This window comes from Lepidochelys kempii, chromosome 4 (assembly GCF_965140265.1).
Source record: "Lepidochelys kempii isolate rLepKem1 chromosome 4, rLepKem1.hap2, whole genome shotgun sequence".
Lineage (NCBI taxonomy): Eukaryota > Metazoa > Chordata > Testudines > Cheloniidae > Lepidochelys > Lepidochelys kempii.
The window spans coordinates 84303653-84327367 of record NC_133259.1 but is presented as its reverse complement, the minus strand read 5'-3'; the positions used below and the strand labels follow the sequence as shown (position 1 = coordinate 84327367).

At 41.8% G+C, this 23715-nt stretch overlaps 1 protein-coding gene across 2 annotated transcripts in view; it reads right to left on the bottom strand.

The window, feature by feature from the left end:
* Nucleotides 1–2804, bottom strand: part of MTMR7 (myotubularin related protein 7) — a 90979-nt gene extending 88175 nt beyond the window's left edge. For both annotated transcript variants that reach the window (XR_012158656.1, XM_073341923.1), the window contains exon 1: nucleotides 2615–2804. Coding sequence is in view for 1 of the 2 variants with exons in the window: in XM_073341923.1 (XP_073198024.1) it covers nucleotides 2615–2671 (57 nt within the window). In the remaining variant the exon portion in view is untranslated. The remainder of the gene's footprint in view (nucleotides 1–2614) is intronic.
* Between the last annotated feature and the right edge of the window lie 20911 nt (nucleotides 2805–23715).

The following is a 23715-nucleotide window of genomic DNA, read 5'->3' as shown; positions in this document are numbered from 1 at the left end:
GACTAAACAATCCCAGTTCTCTCAGCCTCTCCTCATAAGTCATGTGTTCCAGACCCCTAATCATTTTTGTTGCCCTTCGCTGGACTCTTTCCAATTTATCCACATCCTTCTTGTAGTGTGGGGCCCAAAACTGGACACAGTACTCCAGATGAGGCCTCACCAATGTCGAATAGAGGGGGACGATCACGTCCCTCGATCTGCTCGCTATGCCCCTACTTATACATCCCAAAATGCCATTGGCCTTCTTGGCAACAAGGGCACACTGCTGACTCATATCCAGCTTCTCGTCCACTGTCACCCCTAGGTCCTTTTCCGCAGAACTGCTGCCTAGCCATTCGGTCCCTAGTCTGTAGCTGTGCATTGGGTTCTTCCGTCCTAAGTGCAGGACGCTGCACTTATCCTTATTGAATCTCATCAGATTTCTTTTGGCCCAATCCTCCAATTTGTCTAGGTCCCTCTGTATCCTATCCCTGCCCTCCAGCGTATCTACCACTCCTCCCAGTTTAGTATCATCCGCAAATTTGCTGAGAGTGCAATCCACACCATCCTCCAGATCATTTATGAAGATATTGAACAAAACCGGCCCCAGGACCGACCCCTGGGGCACTCCACTTGACACCGGCTGCCAACTAGACATGGAGCCATTGATCACTACCCGTTGAGCCTGACAATCTAGCCAACTTTCTACCCACCTTATAGTGCATTCATCCAGCCCGTACTTCTCTAACTTGCTGACAAGAATACTGTGGGAGACCGTGTCAAAAGCTTTGCTAAAGTCAGGAAACAATACATCCACTGCTTTCCCTTCATCCACAGAACCACTAATCTCATCATAGAAGGCGATTAGATTAGTCAGGCATGACCTTCCCTTGGTGAATCCATGCTAACTGTTCCTGATCACTTTCCTCTCATGTAAGTGCTTCAGGATTGAAGTCAATGAAACACAATTATTTTTCTGGTAATTCCTTTTTTAATTTTTTCTTTTTTTCACATTGAACCCAAAGATTTTTGTTTTGTTACCAGGCAGGTCAGCTAACTGCTGATAGTAGTGATATTTCAGTGGTATCTGGGAGTAACTGGGCAGGTGAGTTATTTCAAACCCCACTCACATGTAGCATCTTGTTTTCTCATCAACTGTTATGATTATGATTACAAATGATTTTGTAACAACGCTACTGTTCTAAATAAACATATTAATTCTAAATGTCTTGTATTATATCAGAGAGGTAACTTCTTTCATTATTACTGATACACAATATAAGGCCCTGGCTGGAAGACAAGGAGCCAACGCCATCCAATTTTGAATAGAGTATTCAATGCAAAAGAAACATTGGGAGTCTCAAGTCACTGACACTCTGATATACAATATATTTTCTTTTTATGTGGGAACAATTTGAAAGCCTGCTTCTGGAAAAGCCAATGAGCCAAATCTCATTGCCTTAATGGCAGCTGGATCAGGCCCTTTATCTAAAGTGAAACACAAATATTTATTTTAGTTTAAGTTTTTGTTCCCATCTGTCAGTATTTTCAATTTTTACTCATGCACACTTTCACTGTGTGATGGGCAGAAGATCTACACACACTATTCTCAATGGGTGTTTCCTTCCATGGTAGAACAGACCCTAAAAACAGGTATTCTTCCTCTACCCAGGAAGGCAGCAAAATCCCAAGAAATAAGAAGGCCTTTTCTGATGCAGAAAATCACTCTATTTTCACAGTATACTCACTGTCCAGCAGCTACAGGCCTAGTAATCTTGGTTCAGCAGCAAGAGGCCCTGATCTTGAATTCATGGTACCATGATGGCTAACAATAATGAACAAGGAATATATACAAACCAGATAAAAACAACAATGCTGAAGCACGGATTTAGGGTTATAAACACACACAAAATTAGCCAAAACTAAAATAAATAAATAACTAAACTAGCATTTATTCCTCTAAATTAAATGTTACTTGTAGCTACAATTTAATTTTTTGCTTCAGATTGAATTTTCTGTTATATTGAATTTTGGTATGCTGAAATCACATTTCCTTCTGTTTAGGAAGCCTGTAGTTTTGTTAATAAATATAGACCTTCTCTCTGCACAGCTATATAAATATACTGATTAGACTAGGTAAATACAAGATTCCAAAATCTAAATAAAATCTTGGCCAAGATAATTAAATAGTAAAATAAAAGTAAAGGAATATGAAAAGCAGATAAGCTTGGGTTCCCTTACTTCTGGTAAGCAAGAGCAGCCATGGCTGAGGTCTCCATTAGCAACAATGGCTAAGCCAGGGTAACTAAGCCGTCGCATACATTTCAATCAACTTTACAGAGCAATGCTTTGCATGTCTTGGAATATTTTGCCTAATTTAATAGGAAGTTGTCTAAAATGTTAAAGCAGCTAGGTAGGTTGATATTCATCCCTGATATCTGCAGGGCTTTATTATTATTTTTTTTAATAACTAGAGATGAACTAATCTTTTTCCATACGAACCAGAATAAAACATCAGCAACACACAAGAGACATCTTTTTCCTGCTGGCTTCCCCTGAGCCAAGCATTGAAGCCTCGCCATCACTCATCACTGCAGACATCCAACCTGCTCCGCTTTGCTTCTCCGGTACCAACCTTGGGCATTCGGATGTGCTCCATGGCGTCCAGGCAGCTCCCAGATGAGAGTCTCATGCACCTTCCACAATGAGCAGGGATGGATTCAGAGGGATCTCTAGTCTGTAGATCAGATTTTTATTTTCCTGGGCTCCGGGGAAGATGGGGCGGGGGGATACATTGTACCTCTGTTTCGATGCTTGCAGGTCAGTCATTGGCTCCACCCCCAAGGGCAGCTGCCATGCCCCCCCAGCTTAGATGCAGCCTGAGCCCGCACAGGCGGCAAGGAACCGCCGTCAGCAAGGCCCTAAAGACTGACAGGTTCAGGCTTGCCTTTATCTAGTGCCGCTCCAGAGATGCCGGAGTAGTGCCAATGAATGCATCTCTGTCTAATTTTGCATCCAGTTGCAAATTCTGACGTTAGCTGACATCAGTATTTTCTCCATTATTTAAAAAGCATCCCCTTATCCTAGGTCCTGGGGAAGGGAAATGTGACAGATGAGAAAGGGACTCTGCCCGAATTGCATCCCCTCTCCTTTTCTCATCCCCTGGTCCAGTGTAAGCGACTTCCAGACGCTGCGGTCGCTGGCCTTGCCGCCTCCCATGACCCCAAGGTCCAGGAGATGGCGTTTCTGATATCTGACAGACAGCCCTGTCAGAAATCGCATCCCCAACTTTGTGCAAGGGGAGACACAATCCTGACACAATCACTGCCCTGCGTCAGAAATTGCCCCCACCCGTTCCTTGCCCCAGGATGCAGGCTAAGGGACCAAAGAGAACCACCTCGACTCCCCCAGCCTGTCCTTTGCTGTTGGGGCCGGAGAGCAAAGTGGAGAGAAACAGCTGTCTCTAAACCAACCGGGAATTGCCACCCTTCTCTGAACAGAGAGGGGGAACTGTAGCCACTATTCCGTTCTATGTGCCTCCGGCTAGACCCGTCAATAAGACAGAGAGACTGGCGTGAACCACCCTAGGGATTCACTTTGATCCTCTGGGAGGATCGGACGTAAATATTGTGCTGAATCTGTCGGAAATGACGGTTCCTGCGTGAGGGCTGGAGGCGCGCGTGGCTGGGAGAGAGGCAGGCGCGCAAAAGCGCAGAAGAATGGGGGTGTGGAGCGACGCCCCCGCTGGATCAGCAGCTGTCCTCCCCTAGCCCCCGTTTCATGCCTCTTCCCTGCTTTTCAGCGGGGTGAATGTGGGGCAAAAAGCGCCTGTGTGAGCATTGATTCAATCGGCAGGATATTCTTTTAAACACCGAAACCATATCTGGAAGGAAGCATTTAACCCTGGGGGGAGATGGGGGCCGGCCTGAGAGTAATTGGATCAATCCCTAGTGGGCAGCTGTTTACAGCTTTCCTGACAGAGCACCGCTGCATTGTGTAAGCATTGGGCTGGGCTGGGACTTCAGTGCCGCAGTTCTGTGTACGGGGTGCTATCAAGGGCCAGCCCTTCTCCCTTATTTTTGCAGCTCTCCCCGTCTCTCGCCCCCATTTTTGCACACTCTTCCCCGTTTCTGCAGCTGCTTCAGCGGATGTTTTGATGTTTCTTACTGGGCATGCTCGGATGGCTTAAGCACGTTCCCTAACGGAGGATGATAATCTACCCTGAAACTTGCCAGGGCTGTGCCTGCGTGGGGATTGCTGCACTCTCCTGCGGAAAATCCCTGGTTGGAGGTCCGGATGTGTGCGCTCACCTCCATAAATCTTAACTTCATGGAGGAGTTCTACATCTCTGTGCAGCCCCTGAACTCCTCTGTTTTGAGACACCACTAGGCATCATCAACTAATAGGGTGGGAGGTTTTAATGGTTCATTTGACAGTATCTAATTATGATCTGGAATGAGGGCTGGGATGCACTGCCTTGCTTGAAAATACACTGAGTGGGATCCATAAACTTATTTGCATTTACTAGGTTTTGAATCTCACAGACATTTAACTAGTGGCACTTTTTTCTTTCTTCTGAGCATTTTGGCAAAGACAACTGCTAAGAATTATCCAGTCATTAAATGTTTCCTTTGTAGTAACAATAATATGGTGCACTGCTTATATTATCATCATTTGGCAGTCATTGCTGTCAGTACAATAGGGAAAATTGAAAGAGAACATCATCATGTTGGAATAAGAAAGAGGCTTCCAATTTTCAGTGCCCTGTCACCATAGGACCACCCCTGGCTTGAAATGCTTTCCATTATTGACAGTTTGGTTCAATGGCTCTCAGAACCCCCATTATAAAAATTGTTCCAGCACTCCTGCCTGTCACCGCTGATATCTATATTTTCCTGGGTACATTTTGTGCAAACTCAACCTAGTCCTTCTCCCACTCAAGTCAATAGCAAAGCTACCAGACTTAAATGGGAACATGACCGGTACCTTCATCTCCAGTTCAGATTCCTAAGTGGGTGCTAAGACAAGAATGTGTACACAGTATTGTTTATTTACCAGCCTTTGAATATGCTGCAAGAATTTGCTACTGTCTTGAACTGATTAAATCATTAATGGAGAACTGCACGTAGAAACGGCAATAGAAACAGTGTTTAAATAAAAGTTATGACAGTCTCACTTGCATAGAAAGCTGTAGTAAGCTCTGCTTTTTTTTTTTAAGTTTCTTTTACATTTTTCATGTGTATTTAGTGCTCATGAAATGTGCCATTTTGACAACCCTGGAGACTGAAATCCTTTGTTTATCTAGATGAGAGGTACAGCCCAGGTAGTGGCAATAAACTCCTTCAATGCACCTCAACCCTGACCTAGAGTGACTATCTTCAGGGGTGACAGGATAGTTCAGTTTTCATGCCCATTCAGTGCTTGAGTTATCTGCTGAAACCTCCAACCGAGTTGTCAATTAACACCAAGCATAGGAGTGATTATATTTTTTGTCATGTGAATACCTGTCCATTGAGAACTGGGACCACTACACTTATTCATATAGTCCCCCAAATAGTCATTAGAGTGAGACAGCTTTCAGACCCCAGTATCAGCAAAGCATTTTAGCACATGCTTAATTTAAAGAACATAGGCATGCATCCAAGTGTGCAAATGCACCTATACTTTGCGTCTGTGTTTTTACAGTACTTGTATATGTAACCAGAGGAATGAATTTTTATGGATCTGGAAATGCTAGATAAGTCTTTAAACAAATATAAACATATGTGGCCATTTTCTGGGAAAGTGCATATCCCAAGTTTCTCCTTGCTGATGTGCTTGGACAAATAAACTTCTCCTCCAGTTGGTCCAGCAGGAAGCTGCATGTGACAGAACTTGCACCTGAGGATAGGTCAGTTTTAACTTTAACCTTTAATTTGGTTAAAAGCCATTTGGTTTAACTTTTACTTTGTCATTCAAATAAATATTTCATTGCTACCTTACCTTAGATCTAATGAAAGAGGGAATTAGTTGTGCTAGGGAAACCGTAGCAATGAGGAGCTTTCTGACTTTTATGGTCAGAATGTCCTGAATTGAAATGCTATTGGTCTGAAGTAGGAAAGAGAGAAATAAAATAGATCCAACTGTAGAACTACTGAGGATTTAATTTGGGTCACCACTAGGGCAAGGATCCTCAAAATTGAGCAAACAGCTGTTAGTATATTGGCAAGATAAGAAAGGTCTCCCTATTGAGCGAAAGATTCACCATAACTAGAAGAGAAGATTGTAAAACTTCTGTGAATACAGTAGGCAAACTAAAAAATTCCCCTGTTTTGGAAGATCCTACTCCTTTCAGCAATATTTACAGGGTACAGAATGGGGAATTTCACTTGAAATGCTACAATCTTTCAAAATGTACAAAATTTTAAGGGCACCCACTGTACAGAAGAACACAATACAGATCCGCTACAACACATCAAAAGGTACAGTAGACAAACAAAGGAGCTAATGAGCACAGACTTTCACTTGGGTCAATGAATCCATCACCAAGACCATGGAAATATTTCTAACCACATTGTCTTGCCAATTAGTTGGTTAGATAATAAAAGGAAAGATGATTCCTCCCCTCATCCCTCATTGCATCTGAACAGCTATATTTGGATGTCTCTATTGGGGATCCTGCAAAGGGAGGCCAGCCACTATATCAGCAGTGCTAGCAGCCCCAGAAAGGATGTATTTGGGCCAGCCTGGTCCTCTGATAAGTCTACAACTGTGGAAAGAGAATGAAGACTAGAACAAACAAACAACATTTTTCATGAAAATGTGTCCCTTTTTCAGAAAACAAATTCAAAATTTGAGATTTTACAACTAACTCTACTGACGTGCAAATGTGAACCATGAATAATGGGAATAATAGTGAGTGATCTTCTCTTTTTTGAAGAAATGTTAAGTATATCCCAACACATAAAGAATCATGTAGGGGTTCTCCAGATGACATTGGCTGTGTTACATTAAATGTTTTTAGAACATTTCATCCAAGATCCCATACAGGGAACTTTTCCATAAATTATATGAGAGTAATATAAAAAGAGAGAAGTATATTTTTATCTTTTCAAGTTCTTTTCATCCCAAAGTTCAGAATCAGAAGGTCAATCAGAACTGGGAATTCTTCCAGCACCCCATGATCTTCTGCAGTACATTGAGAAGGCCTGGACATTTTTCAAACCCTTGGCAGATTTCAGAGAGTTTCCAAAATTCTCACATTCCCTTAGAGACAAATAAAACCTCTGTATTCAAAGCAGATCTCTTTTTTTTTCCTCTGAACATGGTATTGCTGTCTGAAAAATAATAAAAATAAAATGATTATAAAGCAACTTCCAAAATTTTCAAGAAGAAAACCTGAACGGCTGGGGCTATACCTGTAAGTGGTCTGCATAAACCATGCTCTGCAGCATGAGAGAAAAGAAGAGTGAGACTGTGCAGCATTCAATATAAGGAAAGAAAGGAAAGGAGGGAGGAGAACGAGACAGTGGATGATAGAGGCACTGTCTCCTATAGGAGCCTCATAAGAATTAGCTAAAGCTTTATTAAAATATTTTCTATTACCTCCTAACTGTTCTGTGTGTCTAAGGTAAGCGTAATCCAATGATACAGAAATGTAGTTTGGAAGAATCCATAAATGATTTCATATCAAACAAAATTCATCAAACAATGGAAAGAAATATTTTGCTCCCCTCTGCACATGAGAGGAAAGCACAAAGGACTTGATATAGGGATGTGGGGTTTCTAATAAGATGACCTAACTGTTAAAATCATGAAAACAAATAGAATATGTTGAATTTCTGTGAAAAATAGCGTGAAACAGCTGGATGTTACATCAAATATATATACAAATGATTGAAAAGGTACCAGGAAAATACAGTTTAATATTCTTTTACTGGTAACCGAGTAAGAACCAAAATGTCACACTGTGCTAGGGCATTGAGTGACAAACGTCCATCACAGTAAGTGGTCAGAATCACTTTTGGCTGACTTCTACATCTTTGACAAGACTTATCACTTTCCCAGCTTTGGAGGGATTGATTTTATTGGCTCCTTGCCTACTCTGGTGTTAAGAAGCTAAGCTGATTTTTCCAAAAGTACAGTCAATGAGGTTTTACCAAGCATTTTGAGAAAAGAGGTTAAGATTAAGTGATAATCTTTCAAATACAGAGAATAACTATAGTTTTCCAAGAAATAGCTGATTAATCAAGGATCATAGACACCTCAGTGTTTAAATTGCAAAAAAATGATTGAATTCTCTCCATCCCACTCACATTTTTCCTTGTGTCAACCAAGAGACTTTTTCCTCTCCAAATTGAGGATGGATCTAATCTAATCATCTATCTAATTGGTAAAGCATCTATCAACACAATCTCTGGGCACCACATTCAGTAGCTAAGCCTATAAACGAATCAAAACAGACTCTGTGTTTGCTGTTCCATAATTTGACCAGTTATACCTGTGTTTTATCCTTCCTTGCATCTCTCTTCCTTGTTCTTCCTTCTTCAGTTTCCACAGCTACAGGTAGAATTTTGTGAAAAGGTGAGTTTTAGACTGGGTTCTGAAAACAATTAGATTCATTCTGATCTTCCCTAGCAGAATATTCCACAGTCTAAGACCCAGCTCAAGTCCCTGTGAAAGCCTCAGAAAATACCTTGCCTGTGACTATTGAAAGTTTCATCCTCCAGCCTGTTAGCTCTATATCCTTGGTAACTACTAATTACCTTCCTGGATTGTGCATGAAGAGGTAGTGTTATGGGATGTGTATGTTCCATGCTGGCCTGGCAACCAAGGGTCTAATGCAGGAAGTACCAGCCAACCCTGATTGGCAGCCTCACAACAGCTGGGAGAATAAAAGAGCTGAGAAGCAGAGGGGTGGGGTGGCTACCAGAGGAGCAAGCAGGCTAGAGAGAGAAGGTGCTACCAGCAAACTGGTAGGATGCCATCCTGACTAATGACAACACACCAGAGAAGGGATGACCAGAATCACAAGCTGAAGAAGCCTGAAAACTAAGGGAGGTAGGAAGGTGCTCAGAGCTCAGCAGGAGAATTACTGAAGATTGATTCTGCCTGCCTGGTTTAAGAGTCCTGAGCTGGAACCCAGTGGAGTGGGTGGGCATGGGTTCCCTAATCTACTCCTTAACAGACTTAGGACCAAAGGGGGCCTCCAACTCTCTTGTGGACAAAGACCAGTTAGTTCCCTGCCAAATACAAGGGGAAGCCTGTGCACCCTAGGAAACTAACATCCGTATCCAAAGAATGTGATTACTACAGAGAGTCAGACCTGGAGGATTGATTGACCACCCAGCTGGACTGAGCAGACTCTGTGACCAAAAGGGTGTGCTGATGCATTCAGGCACCAGGCCACATGTGGTACCAGAAATGGGATTCCTCTGTGTCCTTGCCCCACAACCCCAGCACAGAGAAGCAAGCCCTGGCAAGACCCAAGATGGAAGAAGCCCTATGACTGCTAGCCCAGCAACAGGCCACTGCTCTAGATAAGCAAACAGCACAGGAACAACAACAAGAAATGCTCACCTTCATGCTACCGCTTTTATAAGCCCAACAGTGGCAAAACGAGCTGCCACTCAGCTACAGCAGCAGGAGGCCCAGGCTGTGGCTCAACAACAGAGCCAATGAATGTTAGACATGATAGCCACCCAGCAACAGCAGCTGGATAAACTGATGAGGGAAATCACCAGGGCAACGCCACTCCCACCAGCTGGGGTTAGGATGGAGTTGACAAATTGGTCCAGCAGCCCTGTGTTGTCCAAAATGGTACCCGATGATGATCTGGAGGCCTTTCTGGAGACTTTTTAACACTCGCCACTTTTATATCTGCTGGAAACATGAGACATGGGCTATCCGCCTAGTGCCCATCCTGACTGAGGAAGCACAGGCAACCAACAGGGTCCTTGAGCTGCAAACCACCCTTGAGCATCCAATGGTAAAGGCCATAGATGACGGGCTGCAGTTAAGTGAAGAAACTTAACATCACATTTCACAGCAGAGATTTAACTCACCCATGTATGGCCCTGGCCCAGAAACTCAAAGATGTCAGATGGAAGTTAATGAAACCTGAGACTAGGACAAGCAGGCAGATGCATGAACTGATCATCCTTAACAGTTCCTTAGTGTCCTCCCCACTGCCATGCAAGAGTGGCTACAGAGACACTGACTGGAGACTCTGGAAGAAGCAATGAGGCTAACAGAACTATTTAGAGGCTGAAACCCCACAAACCTGACCCAGGAGGATGGAGTCTGTCTCTCCTGATTCAACAAGGGCTGCCTGAACGGGGAGCATCTGATTGGCCCTCATCCTGTGGTCTCCAATGTCACCCCCAAGAGATAAGACCTCACAAAAAGAATTTTCCATAACTTACTCCCCACCCATGTTCTGAAGTTCTGACCCTGGAGGCTGCACCAGGCTGAAGTCCTGAGTATCCTGCCATTACAGGATTCCCAGGGAGGGTGGTCTCTTTCCAGTGTGAGCAGGAAGATCATATGAAGAAAAATTGCCTAACCATGGAGTGTTGTTATGGTGCAGGTTCAAACTTCCCCAGCCTCAACCAAACATTGGTCAGTTCAAAATTGACAACCATAGTACACATCAATGACCTAGAGTTACAAGCCCTGGTGGACTTGAGTTGCGAACAAATCCTACTGAGGGAATACCTGCTGAAGGAGGCCAAAGTCCACTCAGAAGGCCTGGTGTCCCTGACATGTTTTCATGGACACACGAGGGACTACTTCTATACTAACGTCCACTTAGCAGTAGGCAGACAAACGGGCCACCACATAAACTACCACACTCAGTTCTGTTGGGACAGGATTGGCCCCACTTTAAGATAGTATTAGAGACCTGTTGATAAGCTGAACAGAGGTGGCCAGTGAAATAGAACAGATTCTAGGCAGCCTTTTTTCAGTAGAGCATCACCCTGGCTGCCAAAAGAAGAAGGAGGATTTTGTTCTCCCAAGAAGTGGGCATCTCAGGGGACAGCCTGCAGCAGAGCGGCTATCCTGGGACCTCAATGAATGCAGCTGGCCTTGATAGAAGCTGTCTGATTGACCACAGCATCTGATTGGCTGCAGGAGTCTGCATGCTGATACTAAGCTAAGTAGCAGCAGCAGTCCATCGGTTGCTTACCACATTCTTAGCCTGCAGCTGTGCTTAGTTCTGTCCCTACCTCCATGGTCTCTAGCCTTGCTTCTGGCTATACCTGCTCCAGCTCCTTCCTGGCTCTGACCCTCACTTCCACCTTCTGACTGTGACTCCAATTAACCCTTTGGCTCAGGCTTTGGTCTCTTAAGCTGCTCCTTAACACAGACTTAGGACCAAAGTGGGCCTGCAAGGCCCTTGAATACAAGGACCCGTCCCCCGACAAACGACAGGGGAAGCCCATGCACATCCGAGAGACAGAAACTAACATCCTTACTCCAAGGATGCGACTACTGTACAGACACACACTTGATTCTGTGGAACGATCCACCTGACCAGAAGGAGGTGCGGATGCACTAAGGCACTAGCCCACAGGTAGTCTTTCAAATAATTTGTTCCCAAACCTCTGAAGGCTTTGAAGATTAGGATTAGTGGGATGTCCGGAGTACTGGCATATTATGTTCTTGCTGGCGAGTCCTGTTCAAGAATTGCTGCATGCTGTTCAAGGTGGAGTTTCTGATGGATTTGGCTAACAACCCTAGGAATTTCGGTAGTCCTATCCTGAGCTGCCGCATGTAGTCAACATGACCGATGGGTCCTTGTCAGAGAAGAAAAGAGGTGATCTTTAGGTAAAAGCAGAGGTAGTAGAAGGTGTTTCATGAAGCACAGATATCTTCAGTGGAGGCAACAGTCACGGTAGATTGGGTACAACTGTCCATCCTGAACGTTTTACACCTTAATGGCGACTGCCAGAGATAGGAAACCAGACTAAGTGGGACATTGGTGTGATCTGAGATGACAATTCCTATGTTCCTTTGTTTTGCCTAGGTTAATGTGCAGCCATCAGTTTTTGTATGTCTCTTCCAAATGGTTGCAAGAAAATTAAATACTCATGGAGAACTCAGAGTGTGTGCTAGGCACTAACAAAAATGATTCAGAGGCTGAAAAGCAGGCTGTTGGACATTGGATGGGGTCGACTAGTGCTCTAAAGTGTTACAGAGAACTCTGTTTCTTAGATGCCTGGATGGTGTATACTGCTTACATGCTCAGGCCTGGTCTACGCTACACAGTTTTTGCTGACAAAAGGCAACTTTTGCCGACAAAACAGTGGAGACACTACAAAGCTACTTTTGGTGGCAAAACTCTGCTGTTTTGCCAACAAAATAAAACCACCTTGACGAGAGGCATAGACCTTTTTGCAGCAAAGTTAAAGTGACAAAGCTGAGATGTTTTTGGGAGGAGCAGCGGTATTAGGTAGCTGATAATTTAAAATGTTTATAAACATTTTCCTATGAATACGAAGTATTTTTATTTTTATGTGACAGCCAACATGAGTTAGAGGTAAGTTGGCTGGCTGATATGATCAGAAGATGCATGATTCAAACAACAGATATAGTCCCTCCGATTTTGTCTGAACTTCTTACAAAGTTTGACATTATCAATGTGTATAACAACATATTTCACAGTCAGTTAGACCTGGGAGTTTGCTTTAATAGGGGCACATAATATGGCTAGATTAGAGTTGGGATCAGAGGTGTTGTGTTATTTAGAATGCTGGCTTGACAAGAGGCTCCTTCATTTGCAGGCGATTTATTTCTGTAAACAAACACAGGAAATATTTTCCCCCACAATTGTTAAACCATGTGAGGCTCTAACTTGCAATGAGTGACCTGTATTTGGATTGGATTTAGCAATAACTGTTGACCTGCCTGCCACAGTCATGCTCTAGGCATAAAGAGAGACAAATCCTGAGCTATATATTTTATTTTATAAAATAAAATGTTCACAGCATAATTTAGAGAAAGAGCTTTCGTCATAATCACACATTTTTGTAACATTTGTTAAGCCCACAACTCATGAATGGTACAATCCCCACAAGATAAAGTGTACTGGAACTAACGTCAAAAGATTAACTTTGAATGTGTTATAAGGTGCAAAACCAGAGGCTGAATCCATTCAGACATTTGAGAAGTGAATTTGTGGGGAGTTCTGCACCGTTTTATACCCTTTGTTGATATATAGGGTGTAAATGAGTGCAACACTCAGCCATTGTCTCTATAACTAGTGTAACTTTAATTCCTCACATGTTGTTTTTATCAAATTTGTAACAGTTGGATAATTGGGCCTAATGTGTGTGGCCTTTATGGATACCCAGAACTTCTGCAGCTAGATTCTTCTCTTTTGAATGGCTCTTTTATATTCATACATACTATAGAATTAATTAATTATGAGTCAAATGCTTACTGCAAGTGGAAAGTGGTGTGGCCCCCCTGGAAAAGCAGAATTAATATGCACTACTATCCTGCCCAGCAGCAGCCCATTCATGCTGTCTCCCACCAGGAGAATGCATAGTCTTCACAGGTACCTGTATGAAGGTATCATTGGTTAGCTACGCAATGTTCACACACAGACAAGTAAACCATACTGCCTGGGCCCTACGCCAGAAGATACTTCCTGTTGTGGACAGCCTACAGATTCCACATATTATACAGGTTCCATAGCCTACAGTTCCACAGGTTTTAGGAAGAACCAGCACTGAGGCAGTCAGCTTCTGCCTTGAGCTACTGCATAGGGTTACCAAGTTTGTAATATTTAAAAACTGGACACTCCAGCAGGAGTACTGGAACCTTCCCCCCAGGCCTCATCCCTGTTATGCTTATAAGAAGCACACAGAATCCTTTTAAAGGGAAAAGGCAATATGCCACATTTATTGAGAGTAGAATTTAAGCATTAAAATTAACACACACATACACACACCAAAAGGCTTTGCAGCTGGATTTTATAGTTACCAGTTCCTTGTGTTGCTCAGTCAGTTCCAGTGGCCAGCTGAAAACTGCATACGAGGGAGGGGAGCTGGGTCTTTGTTGAACACGTTTGAAGCTCCAATGTTGATGCAGAATGAACGCAAAGTTCCATGGCAATACACCCTTTTTTAATAGTAATAAGTTTCCATACAAGTCTATGGACCTTGCTGTGTCACACTGGAGCTGTTAATTATGTGGTATTCAAGGTTGTTCTTAATTAGCATTACTTTGAGTTGTTACCAGGAGGATCCGCAGCTGTTTTTTATTTTGTTCCTTTGGCTTAACTTTTTAATTTGTTTCTGGGGTGTATGCCTTTGCTTTAGGGTTGTTAATTTGCCATCAGGGTGATTTTGATAATAAAGTTGGTGCCTCTTGACTTTTTTACTTCCCTTTTGACTATTCAGCCCAGCTGTCTCGTCTTAGTTAATTAGTATACCAAACATTTTTTACTTACACACCAAACAGTAAATAAGGCAATAATTACAGCATAAAACTCTTATTCTTTTAAGAATGATTATTAACACAATTAGCAAAGAATAAACTTAAAACAATTTTTTCTTACTAATTTAAGGCTACAGTTTTTGTTTTTACTAATTTAAAGCTAGCAAAATGGAGTAATAAGCAAAATGGAGTACAATTTACTTGAAACAATTTTTTTCCCATTAGGCTTTTGGCCTACACCCCTGCCCTGCCTCTTCCCCTGAGACCCCGCCCCCTGTTCGCTTTTCTTTCCTTCTCCACTCTCCCTCACCCCCATGCATGGGTTGGGAGGGACTCACCTGCAGAGCCGGGGCTAGGAGCTGCATCCACCTGATGCAGGTAGGAGGTGGCCCTGGCTGAGTAGGGGCTGGTGCAGGTGATGACTTGGCACCTCCCTGCCTTCCTTGCCCACACCCTTTGGGTGTCCAGTCAGTAGATCTGAGTGGACACATCAGGTCCCCTTTTCGACTGAACTTTCCAGTCAAAAACCAGACACCTGGCCATCCTACATAAGTAGCAGGCTTACTGGTGACTATTAGAATTTGGATCATAGTTATGATGTCACAATAACAGTAATAAAACTCTTCATCATACTGGTAATTGTAGATCTTTGAGTATCTATTTAAGCAAGCTGTATAGATATAGATGATAAAATCCTGTATCCCCTTGATATAAAGCTCTCATTGACTTGAAAAGGACCAGAATTTCAGAGACTATGGGCAAGAATCTGATTTTACACCACTGGATTAAATGCAGATTTTAACTCTTTATCTCTTTGGAGCAAAGTATATTTGTATTTTCTGAGGATTTATAGTGATCATATAGCTGAAAGGTACTGGAAAAAGCAGAGCCATAAATGGTAGCTTGGCCCAGAGAGTGCAAATAAAACAAAGAAGAAATTTATGTCATTTCTATGACATGCGAGAAGTGTTTTGTATTACTCTGAATGTTTATAAAAACATTTTTTCCTGTGTAATTGAGTCATTGTGAGATGAGGCGTTTTTGTGTAAAGAGTTCTTACGAGCTGTTGTACCTGACAGAAAAGATTAAGCTGAATCTTGTCTTTTCTATGTCTGTACATGATCAAAAAATTAAGCTGAGGGTACTCGTGTGTGTTAACTGTAGAAAACTGGTAGGAAAAAGCTACATCTAAAATATGTAGCTGTCTCCCTTGCTTTAGTTGAGTGGAACCCAATGAGACAAATACGTAAGATAAAATCAAAGATCTAATTTAAAAATATTTTGCCAAAATTAGCCTTATTTAGAGGGTAAGAATGAGAACAGGATGAGAGCTCTCATTTAGTATAGTGAGTCATAACAAAAAGTTTCAGGCCTGGCTGGAAAGGAATAGAGCAATCCCTTTTCCAACCTCCACTTAAAAAAAAGACACATATCAAGTAGTGCTAATGTAATGTCTGTATCCCGAACCTAGGACCTCTGGAGCTTAATGCATGAGCCTCTACCACATGAGCTAAAAGCCAACTGCCTGTTAGCTAAGGTTATAGAGCAGACTCATTTTATCTCTCTAAGGCAGTGGTTCTTAACCTTTACTTCAGCTTACACCTCTTTGGTTCTCAAAATATGTTCTCGCACCCCTTCTCAAAAATCGTTGAAGTAGGTCAGTTCTTTAAACCTAGATATATTTTTTGTTTGTATATTACAATAATCATTAAAAAATGTATAATGTTAATAAATACATAGGTTTGATGAAACAAAATAGTTGTACTTACATACCTGTGCTTAATTTGTGTTTTTGATGATTTACCTTCTAAAACAATCTGGCATGTCTCGCACCTCCAGAAAGGGCATTTCGCACCGTAGGTTAAGAACCATTGCTATAAGGGGTCTCAGTGCCACTAGATGGGACAGAACACCACATCCAGAAGGAGTGTGGGTTACATTAAGTATAGAAAAAGTGTTTCTGTTATTGTTACTAGATAGTACTTTGTGTGAGTCAGCTGCAAATCTTCATTTTTCTGGGAATAGTCCCACACCCTTCTACACCCAAACTGCTCTTTCTGTTCTAATGAAAACATGTTTTTCTCTAGTGATTGAGGACCCGAGCCTGCAGTATACTGAGTGCCCCCAGCTCCCACTGACTTCAGTGGGAATTATGGGGATGCCTAGCACCTCCCAGAAGATGCTCAGCATCTTGTAAGATTGGGTCCTGAGTACAAGACCCTTCTTTTTAAAATAAGTTTACATTCAGTGCATGCAATCCATGAAAAAACGTTGCATTGGCAGTTCAGCTACTGTTATATGTATGAGTGCTCTCTCATGCCAATGATGACACTTGAAGCCTTACACTGCTATCTTCTGGGAGAAGGAGAGGTGAACCACCAGCTAACCCAAGTCTGAAGTCTACAGCCAAGAGAAAAGAGACTGACCACTCTGGTATGCATTAATGTATGAGCTCAAACCATCTGTAACACCAACCTGGTTCTAGAAAAAGGACAATTAGGTGAGTCAAAAGACTCAAAATGAGAATTCTGATCTATTCAGAAGAGGGATGTCCTTACCCCATCCTCTACTAGTGTGTATCTGTCACTAACAGTAATGTCAAAGTAGACATTAAAACCCTCAAGTGTTATCAAATTAAGTAAGACCATATGAAGTTAAAAAGTGTGTTTTATTCTGAAGCTGCTAAGTGCAAGATTTGATCCATGCCTCTGTCAAAACCTGTTACAGATGCTATATGGGAAAGCAAGATTAGTAAAACTTTGGTGCTTTTTCCTTAATTCTTTTTATAGACACAAAGTAGGAAGATACCAAGTCTCTCTAGTTTTACTCTCCTTAAAACAGGAAATATGATATCTCTGTTCCAGAACATCATTGAGCCTATATCAGTATTCAACAACAAGAAAAAATAGCAATAACCATGTACGTTTCATGTCAGGCAGGATAGGTATCTACACACCATTATCTGGGACTTGTCATCAGTTAATACACAAAGTGTATTTCCACAGTATGCATCCGATGAAGTGAGCTGTAGCTCACGAAAGCTTATGCTCAGATACATTGGTTAGTCTCTAAGGTGCCACAAGTACTCCTTTTCTTTTTGCGAATACAGACTAACACGGCTGTTACTCTGAAACCTACACAATGTGTATATAGTCCTGTATATAAAACTCTAATTGAACTCAGTGGCTCTTTTGCCTACATAAGATGGTAGGGTTGCATCCATAGCTGATGTGCTGACTTACTGCAGTTATGCTGATTAAGCAACCATTTGAAAACTCTTCAGGTACATTCTATTTGGTCACATACTGTTATGACAAGCAAGATGGGTTCAGATGTCAATGGTATCATTGATATGAGTTGGCCAATGGCTACCTTGCTAAGACAAGAATCCAGGGAACGACATAACATAGTGGTGCACCATGCCTGTCAGTTAGTACGCTGATACTTTGAGGGTATCCCAGGATCAGAGGAATTTACCATCTAGCTCTTTACATTTTATTTACATTTATTTCTAGTTGTAGTATAGCATCTTTTTAGCAGTGATAAGTCTGGAAAGTCAGCTGACTTCTCAAGGAGCTTTTTCTTCTGCCAAATAAAAAAAGGAATAAAAGCTTCACCTCTCTTCAAAATTGAGATATTAATGATTGACTATTATTAACAGTACATATAAGCTACATGCTCATCTAGGCTGGCTTGCAAGAAGGTAGCATAACTTAAGTGACAAAGAATTTGTCTTGTTAAAACTGCTATACAAACTTGATGTAGCATATATAATTTGCTAAAACCAGGTTTTTCGATTGGTGACTCACTCATATGATTGGGTGTGGTGATCACTTTATATAACTATCATCTCAACCAGTCAGACACCTGTTCAAAACCTTGTTTTAGTTTGCATATGTATAAAACTGCAGCCAGTCATACTATATAGAACTCAAAATAAAATTGTTCCTTTTCCAGCCACCAAGTGGCAGTCCTCATCAAATGAGGTCAGTATCTTCTGTATTATGTGAATTATATTAGCTACATCGAACATATAGATTGTGCCCAATTTCAGTGAGTTGTGGGAGCTCAGGATTTCTCAGGATCAGACTTGTAGATATCATAAGCTAATTGGAGCAGAAACTGTGCTTTCTTTATTTTTGTACATTCCCTGGCACACACAGAGAATGCTCAGTGAATAAATATCTTCATCTTTAAACTGAGGCAGTCATTGACAGTAGTGTAAGAGCTGCCTGCTTCAAAAATATATTTAAGATATTGAGAAACTCCAGCATTGGAATTCTATTGGGGCTCCACGTAGTCCAAAGGCTTGAGAACTGCATGTGATGTATTGAAAACTACAATAAAATTGTAAGCTATCAAAATTTTAAATCCTCAAGGATTTTCCTGCCCATGCTTGCAGGCTATGGGGTTATGTGGGATCATTTTGGTGTGCAGAGGCTAGATAACCATTTATTCTGGGTTTAATGTGCTAACAGGCCTGCCTGATCTTGCCCCTGTCAATGTTAATGGCAAATCTCTGATTAACTTCAATCAGTCAGATCTACACTGCCATGGGAGAATCCAGATTATATTCAGTTTCAGTGTTTTAGTAATACTTAATGTATAATATGTTTAACATATTATATACAAGATAATGGGCCTGAATTTTAACAAACTTAAATATCGATCACAGATGACCAAATCATAACGTAACACATAGACAAAGTCTACCAACTGACTAGCAGAGAGCACAAGGTAATGACTTCACTGCTACATAAAAGAACCAAAATAAGTATTACAGCCTAAATCAGATGCTATCTAACCCCAAATACTGTATTCCTCTTTATAAAACTCTATCATTATCTACAATTTATTTAGCTTTCTGGGTCTTTCACTCGTAAGAAAATTAACAATTTGTCTACAAAAAGAAGGATTCTAGGTGGACTCCTCCTGAAGGTCATAACAGCAGACTGGACTTCTACATAGAGTGCTTCCGCCGATGTGCACGGGCTGAAATTGTGGAAAAACAGCATCACTTGCCCCATAACCTCAGCCGTGCGGAACACAATGCCATCCACAGCCTCAGAAACAAATCTGACATCATAATCAAAAAGGCTGACAAAGGAGGTGCTGTTGTCATCATGAATAGGTCGGAATATGAACAAGAGGCTGCTCGGCAGCTCTCCAACACCACTTTCTACAAGCCATTACCCTCTGATCCCACTGAGAGTTACCAAAAGAAACTACAGCATTTGCTCAAGAAACTCCCTGAAAAAGCACAAGATCAAATCCGCACAGACACACCCCTGGAACCCCGACCTGGGATATTCTATCTACTATCCAAGACACATAAACCTGGAAATCCTGGGCGCCCCATCATCTCAGGCATTGGCACCCTGACAGCAGGATTGTCTGGCTTTGTAGACTCCCTCCTCAGTCCCTACGCTACCAGCACTCCCAGCTACCTTTGAGACACCACTGACTTCCTGAGGAAACTACAATCCATCGGTGATCTTCCTGATAACACCATCCTGGCCACTATGGATGCAGAAGCCCTCTACACCAACATTCCACACAAAGATGGACTACAAGCCGTCAAGAACACTATCCCTGATAATGTCACAGCTAACCTGGTGGCTGAACTTTGTCCTTACCCAGAACTATTTTACATTTGGGGACAATGTATACCTTCAGATCAGCGGCACTGCTATGGGTACCCGAATGGCCTCACAGTATGCCAACATTCTTATGGCTGACTTAGAACAACGCTTCCTCAGCTCTCGTCCCCTAATGCCCCTACTCTACTTGCGCTATATTGTTGACATCTTCATCATCTGGACCCATGGAAAAGAAGCCCTTGAAGAATTCCACCATGATTTCAACATATGATTTCACCTGCACATCCACCAATGTGATATATGCCATCATGTGCCAGCAATGCCCCTCTGCCATGTACATTGGTCAAACTGGACAGTCTCTACGTAAAAGAATAAATGGACACAAATCAGATGTCAAGAATTATAACATTCATAAACCAGTCAGAGAACACTTCAAACTCTCTGGTCACGCGATTACAGACATGAAAGTTGCAATTTTTCAACAAAAAAACTTCAAATCCAGACTCCAGCGAGAAACTGTCGAATTGGAATTCATTTGCAAATTGGATACAATTAACTTAGGCTTGAATAGAGACTGGGAGTGGCTAAGTCATTATACAAGGTAACCTATTTCCCCTTGTTTTTTCCTACCCCCCCCCCCCAGACATTCTTGTTAAACCCTGGATTTGTGCTGGAAATGGCCCACCTTGATTATCATACACATTGTAAGGAGAGTGGTCACTTTAGATAAGCTATTACCAGCAGGAGAGTGGGTTTGTGTGTGTGGGGGGGGAAACTTGATTTGTGCTGGAAATGGCCCAACTTGATTATCATACACATTGTAAGGAGTGTGATCACTTTAGATAAGCTATTGCCAGCAGGAGAGTGGGGGGAGGTATTTTTTCATGCTTTGTGTGTATAAAAGATCTTCTACACTTTCCACAGTATGCATCCGATGAAGTGAGCTGTAGCTCACGAAAGCTTATGCTCAAATAAATTGGTTAGTCTCTAAGGTGCCACAAGTACTCCTTTTCTTTTTGCAAATACAGACTAACACGGCTGTTACTCTGTCACCCAAACATAGTGATTCTAATGAAGTTTGTCCAAATTTATCTTTAAAGCCATGAAAATTTGCAGATTTCCTTGTACCAGCATTCACAGCATAATGCTTCAGCTTTACTCCTCCCACAGCTGCATGTGCTCATGAATCAGAATTACTGATTCCTCCCATGGGCTTCTACAGAGGGCCTTGCAGATGTGGAATTTTTTCTTAAGGAGCGTCTTTGTATTGTAGAGAGAAAATGGTCCAATTAAGCTGGTTCCTATTCTGCTAGAATCGCTAGACCAGAGTGATTTTTCTTTTAACCTCTTTGCATTATGAGTAATAAAACCAATTGTCTAACAATATCAAAATCACTTCCTCTACCTTTAATTTGTGAAACTTGTATAAAATGGGATCCTTCCGTCTAGCAATAAGTTCTTGCATCCAGCAATCAGACATTATACTCAGAGCAAATGCATGTATTTGATTAGGACAATTGAAATTTAGGAGTGCTCCAGAATAATCCCATTGAGGTCTTGAGAAAGATGGAGCTCCTTCAGTTTCTCAACAGCCCCTCCTGTTGATTGATGAATGGTACTGACAGGTGCTTCTCAACCTAAAGCGGCTTAGGAGGGACATTTGGAGTTCCTCTGCCTAAAGAATGATAGCTATAGGATAGGGTGCCAAAAGCGGAAAAGGCATAAATATGGCTGCTGATCCACATAAATTCTACAGCAGAAAATTAAAGCTCTCTTTCATCACTTAAGAGGCCAACATTGTAGATATCAGAACAGAATTAACTGAGTACAAACCACATTAGCTGTGTATGAAATAAAGACCTGTAGCCAAGATATATGCATGTCTATCATATGAATAATATCTTAGATATTTAATCACCTTTCACTTTGAAGGATCCCAAAGAACTTTACAAACTAAATATACAAGGATCACTTCATCCAGTGCTGAAGCATAGTAAACTCTGGGATGGAACTGTTCAGCTGTCTTCTTGTCTAGTATTAAAGAGTTCACAGCAGGAAGTAAAAAAGAATGCCAAATCCAGTGGTAACTTCAGAAAAGAGCCCCAAGTCTTAATTTTTTCCCAAATGTACAGACAGCTTCAAATGATCAATTATAAAACAAATGGGGGACTTTTGAAATAATATCCAAAACAATCCCATATTTTAAGTGTTTAATTCTTCCTTACCATTTTAAACATATATATTTTTATCTCTAGGGAGGAAACCTGCAAACATACTCTTTAGGGATTTTTCCCCCCCTGCTTTAAAAAAAAACCTTCAGAATATGTGAATTCCTAATAATGATATTGGTGACATTATCTACTGTTTTTTACAGGCCCCAAGTATAAAAATTATGTTCCTTGGGGAGCATTTCAGAATATTCTTGACACGTAAAGGGGGGGAACCGGGCATATTGACACTATTGTTTCATTAGTGGTGTAACTAGTGTGGGTTTGAATGATCCAGATAACTTCCTTCCCTCTCTCTTAGGCAGATGCTGAGATTAAAATGTGTTCATATGCTCTCATTTCCAAGGACAGCATGGCTGTTTAGTCTTCCACATCTGGCTGCCCTCTCCCACACTTTTCCTGTGGGAAGCTCTCTTCTCATGTCCCTAACCAAAGGAAAGGGGAAGAATAGCTGTGTGTGGGACTGTGCTACAACCCTGAGGTCAATGGAATCTTCCTGGGAAATCTTGGTTAAAATGCAGCTCTAATAATGTAAAGTGATGCTGTAAAAATGCCAGTTGGGGCTCTGTAACAGTACCTAACAGCATCACAGAAAGCACCAGGAGGAAACCGGAGGTTTTGGCAGCTGAGTAGAGGACAACTGAGGCTTTTGGTAGCTGATAGGTATAGGAGACCATATAGAAGTGCAGAGTAAGCATATTAGCTTCATGCTTCTGCTCACATGTTTGGCAGCAAATTATTTAACAGTACTGGCATTTAAATTGCTCTCTCTAGATTTCAAAATAAAATGCCAGTTAAGATGAATGGGACAGTTCATGTCTCTAAGAGCAGTTGTTTCAGGCTGTCTGCAAACCCCGTAAGATGGCCATTGCATCTCTTTATTAGGGTCATGTTTTCTAGGCTCTCTTTACAATCATAAGAGGAAAAAACACCGTTGTGAATTAAAAGCAGATTTTGAGAGCACATTTTTGTGTCAGGAAGAGAACTGAGGCCACAGAATCATGGAATGAATTGGCTCTGGTAATAATGTACAAGACGAAAATAACCCAGCTTGCCTTCTAGAGCCTGCCTTGAGTTTGCAGGGCTGGCGGGGGGGTTGGGGTGGGAGGAAGAGAATCTCTCTTATTGGTAAACTGAGGGCATTGGTCCTGGATATCATTTAGAGATAATTGCCATGGTACCCCATAATGCCACTTTGGCACTACTGCTTTTCAAAATGGAACTGCAATTTAAGTCCCACAGTCTCCCATCCCCCACCCTGCTGCTGCTAGGCATTGTTGTTCTCTCTATTTATGATCCTAGCCTTGCAATCAAATCTTCACAGTCAGATCCAATGTCAGTGCAGAACCCTGTTTTCTTCAGTGGAACTCCGCCTATCCTCCTGCACAGATCAGATTGCAGAACTGAACCCTATTTCATGTTTTAGGGAGACACTTTTTTAAAAAAATCACAATCTACCTGACTTTAGAGATTGCCCTATGTCC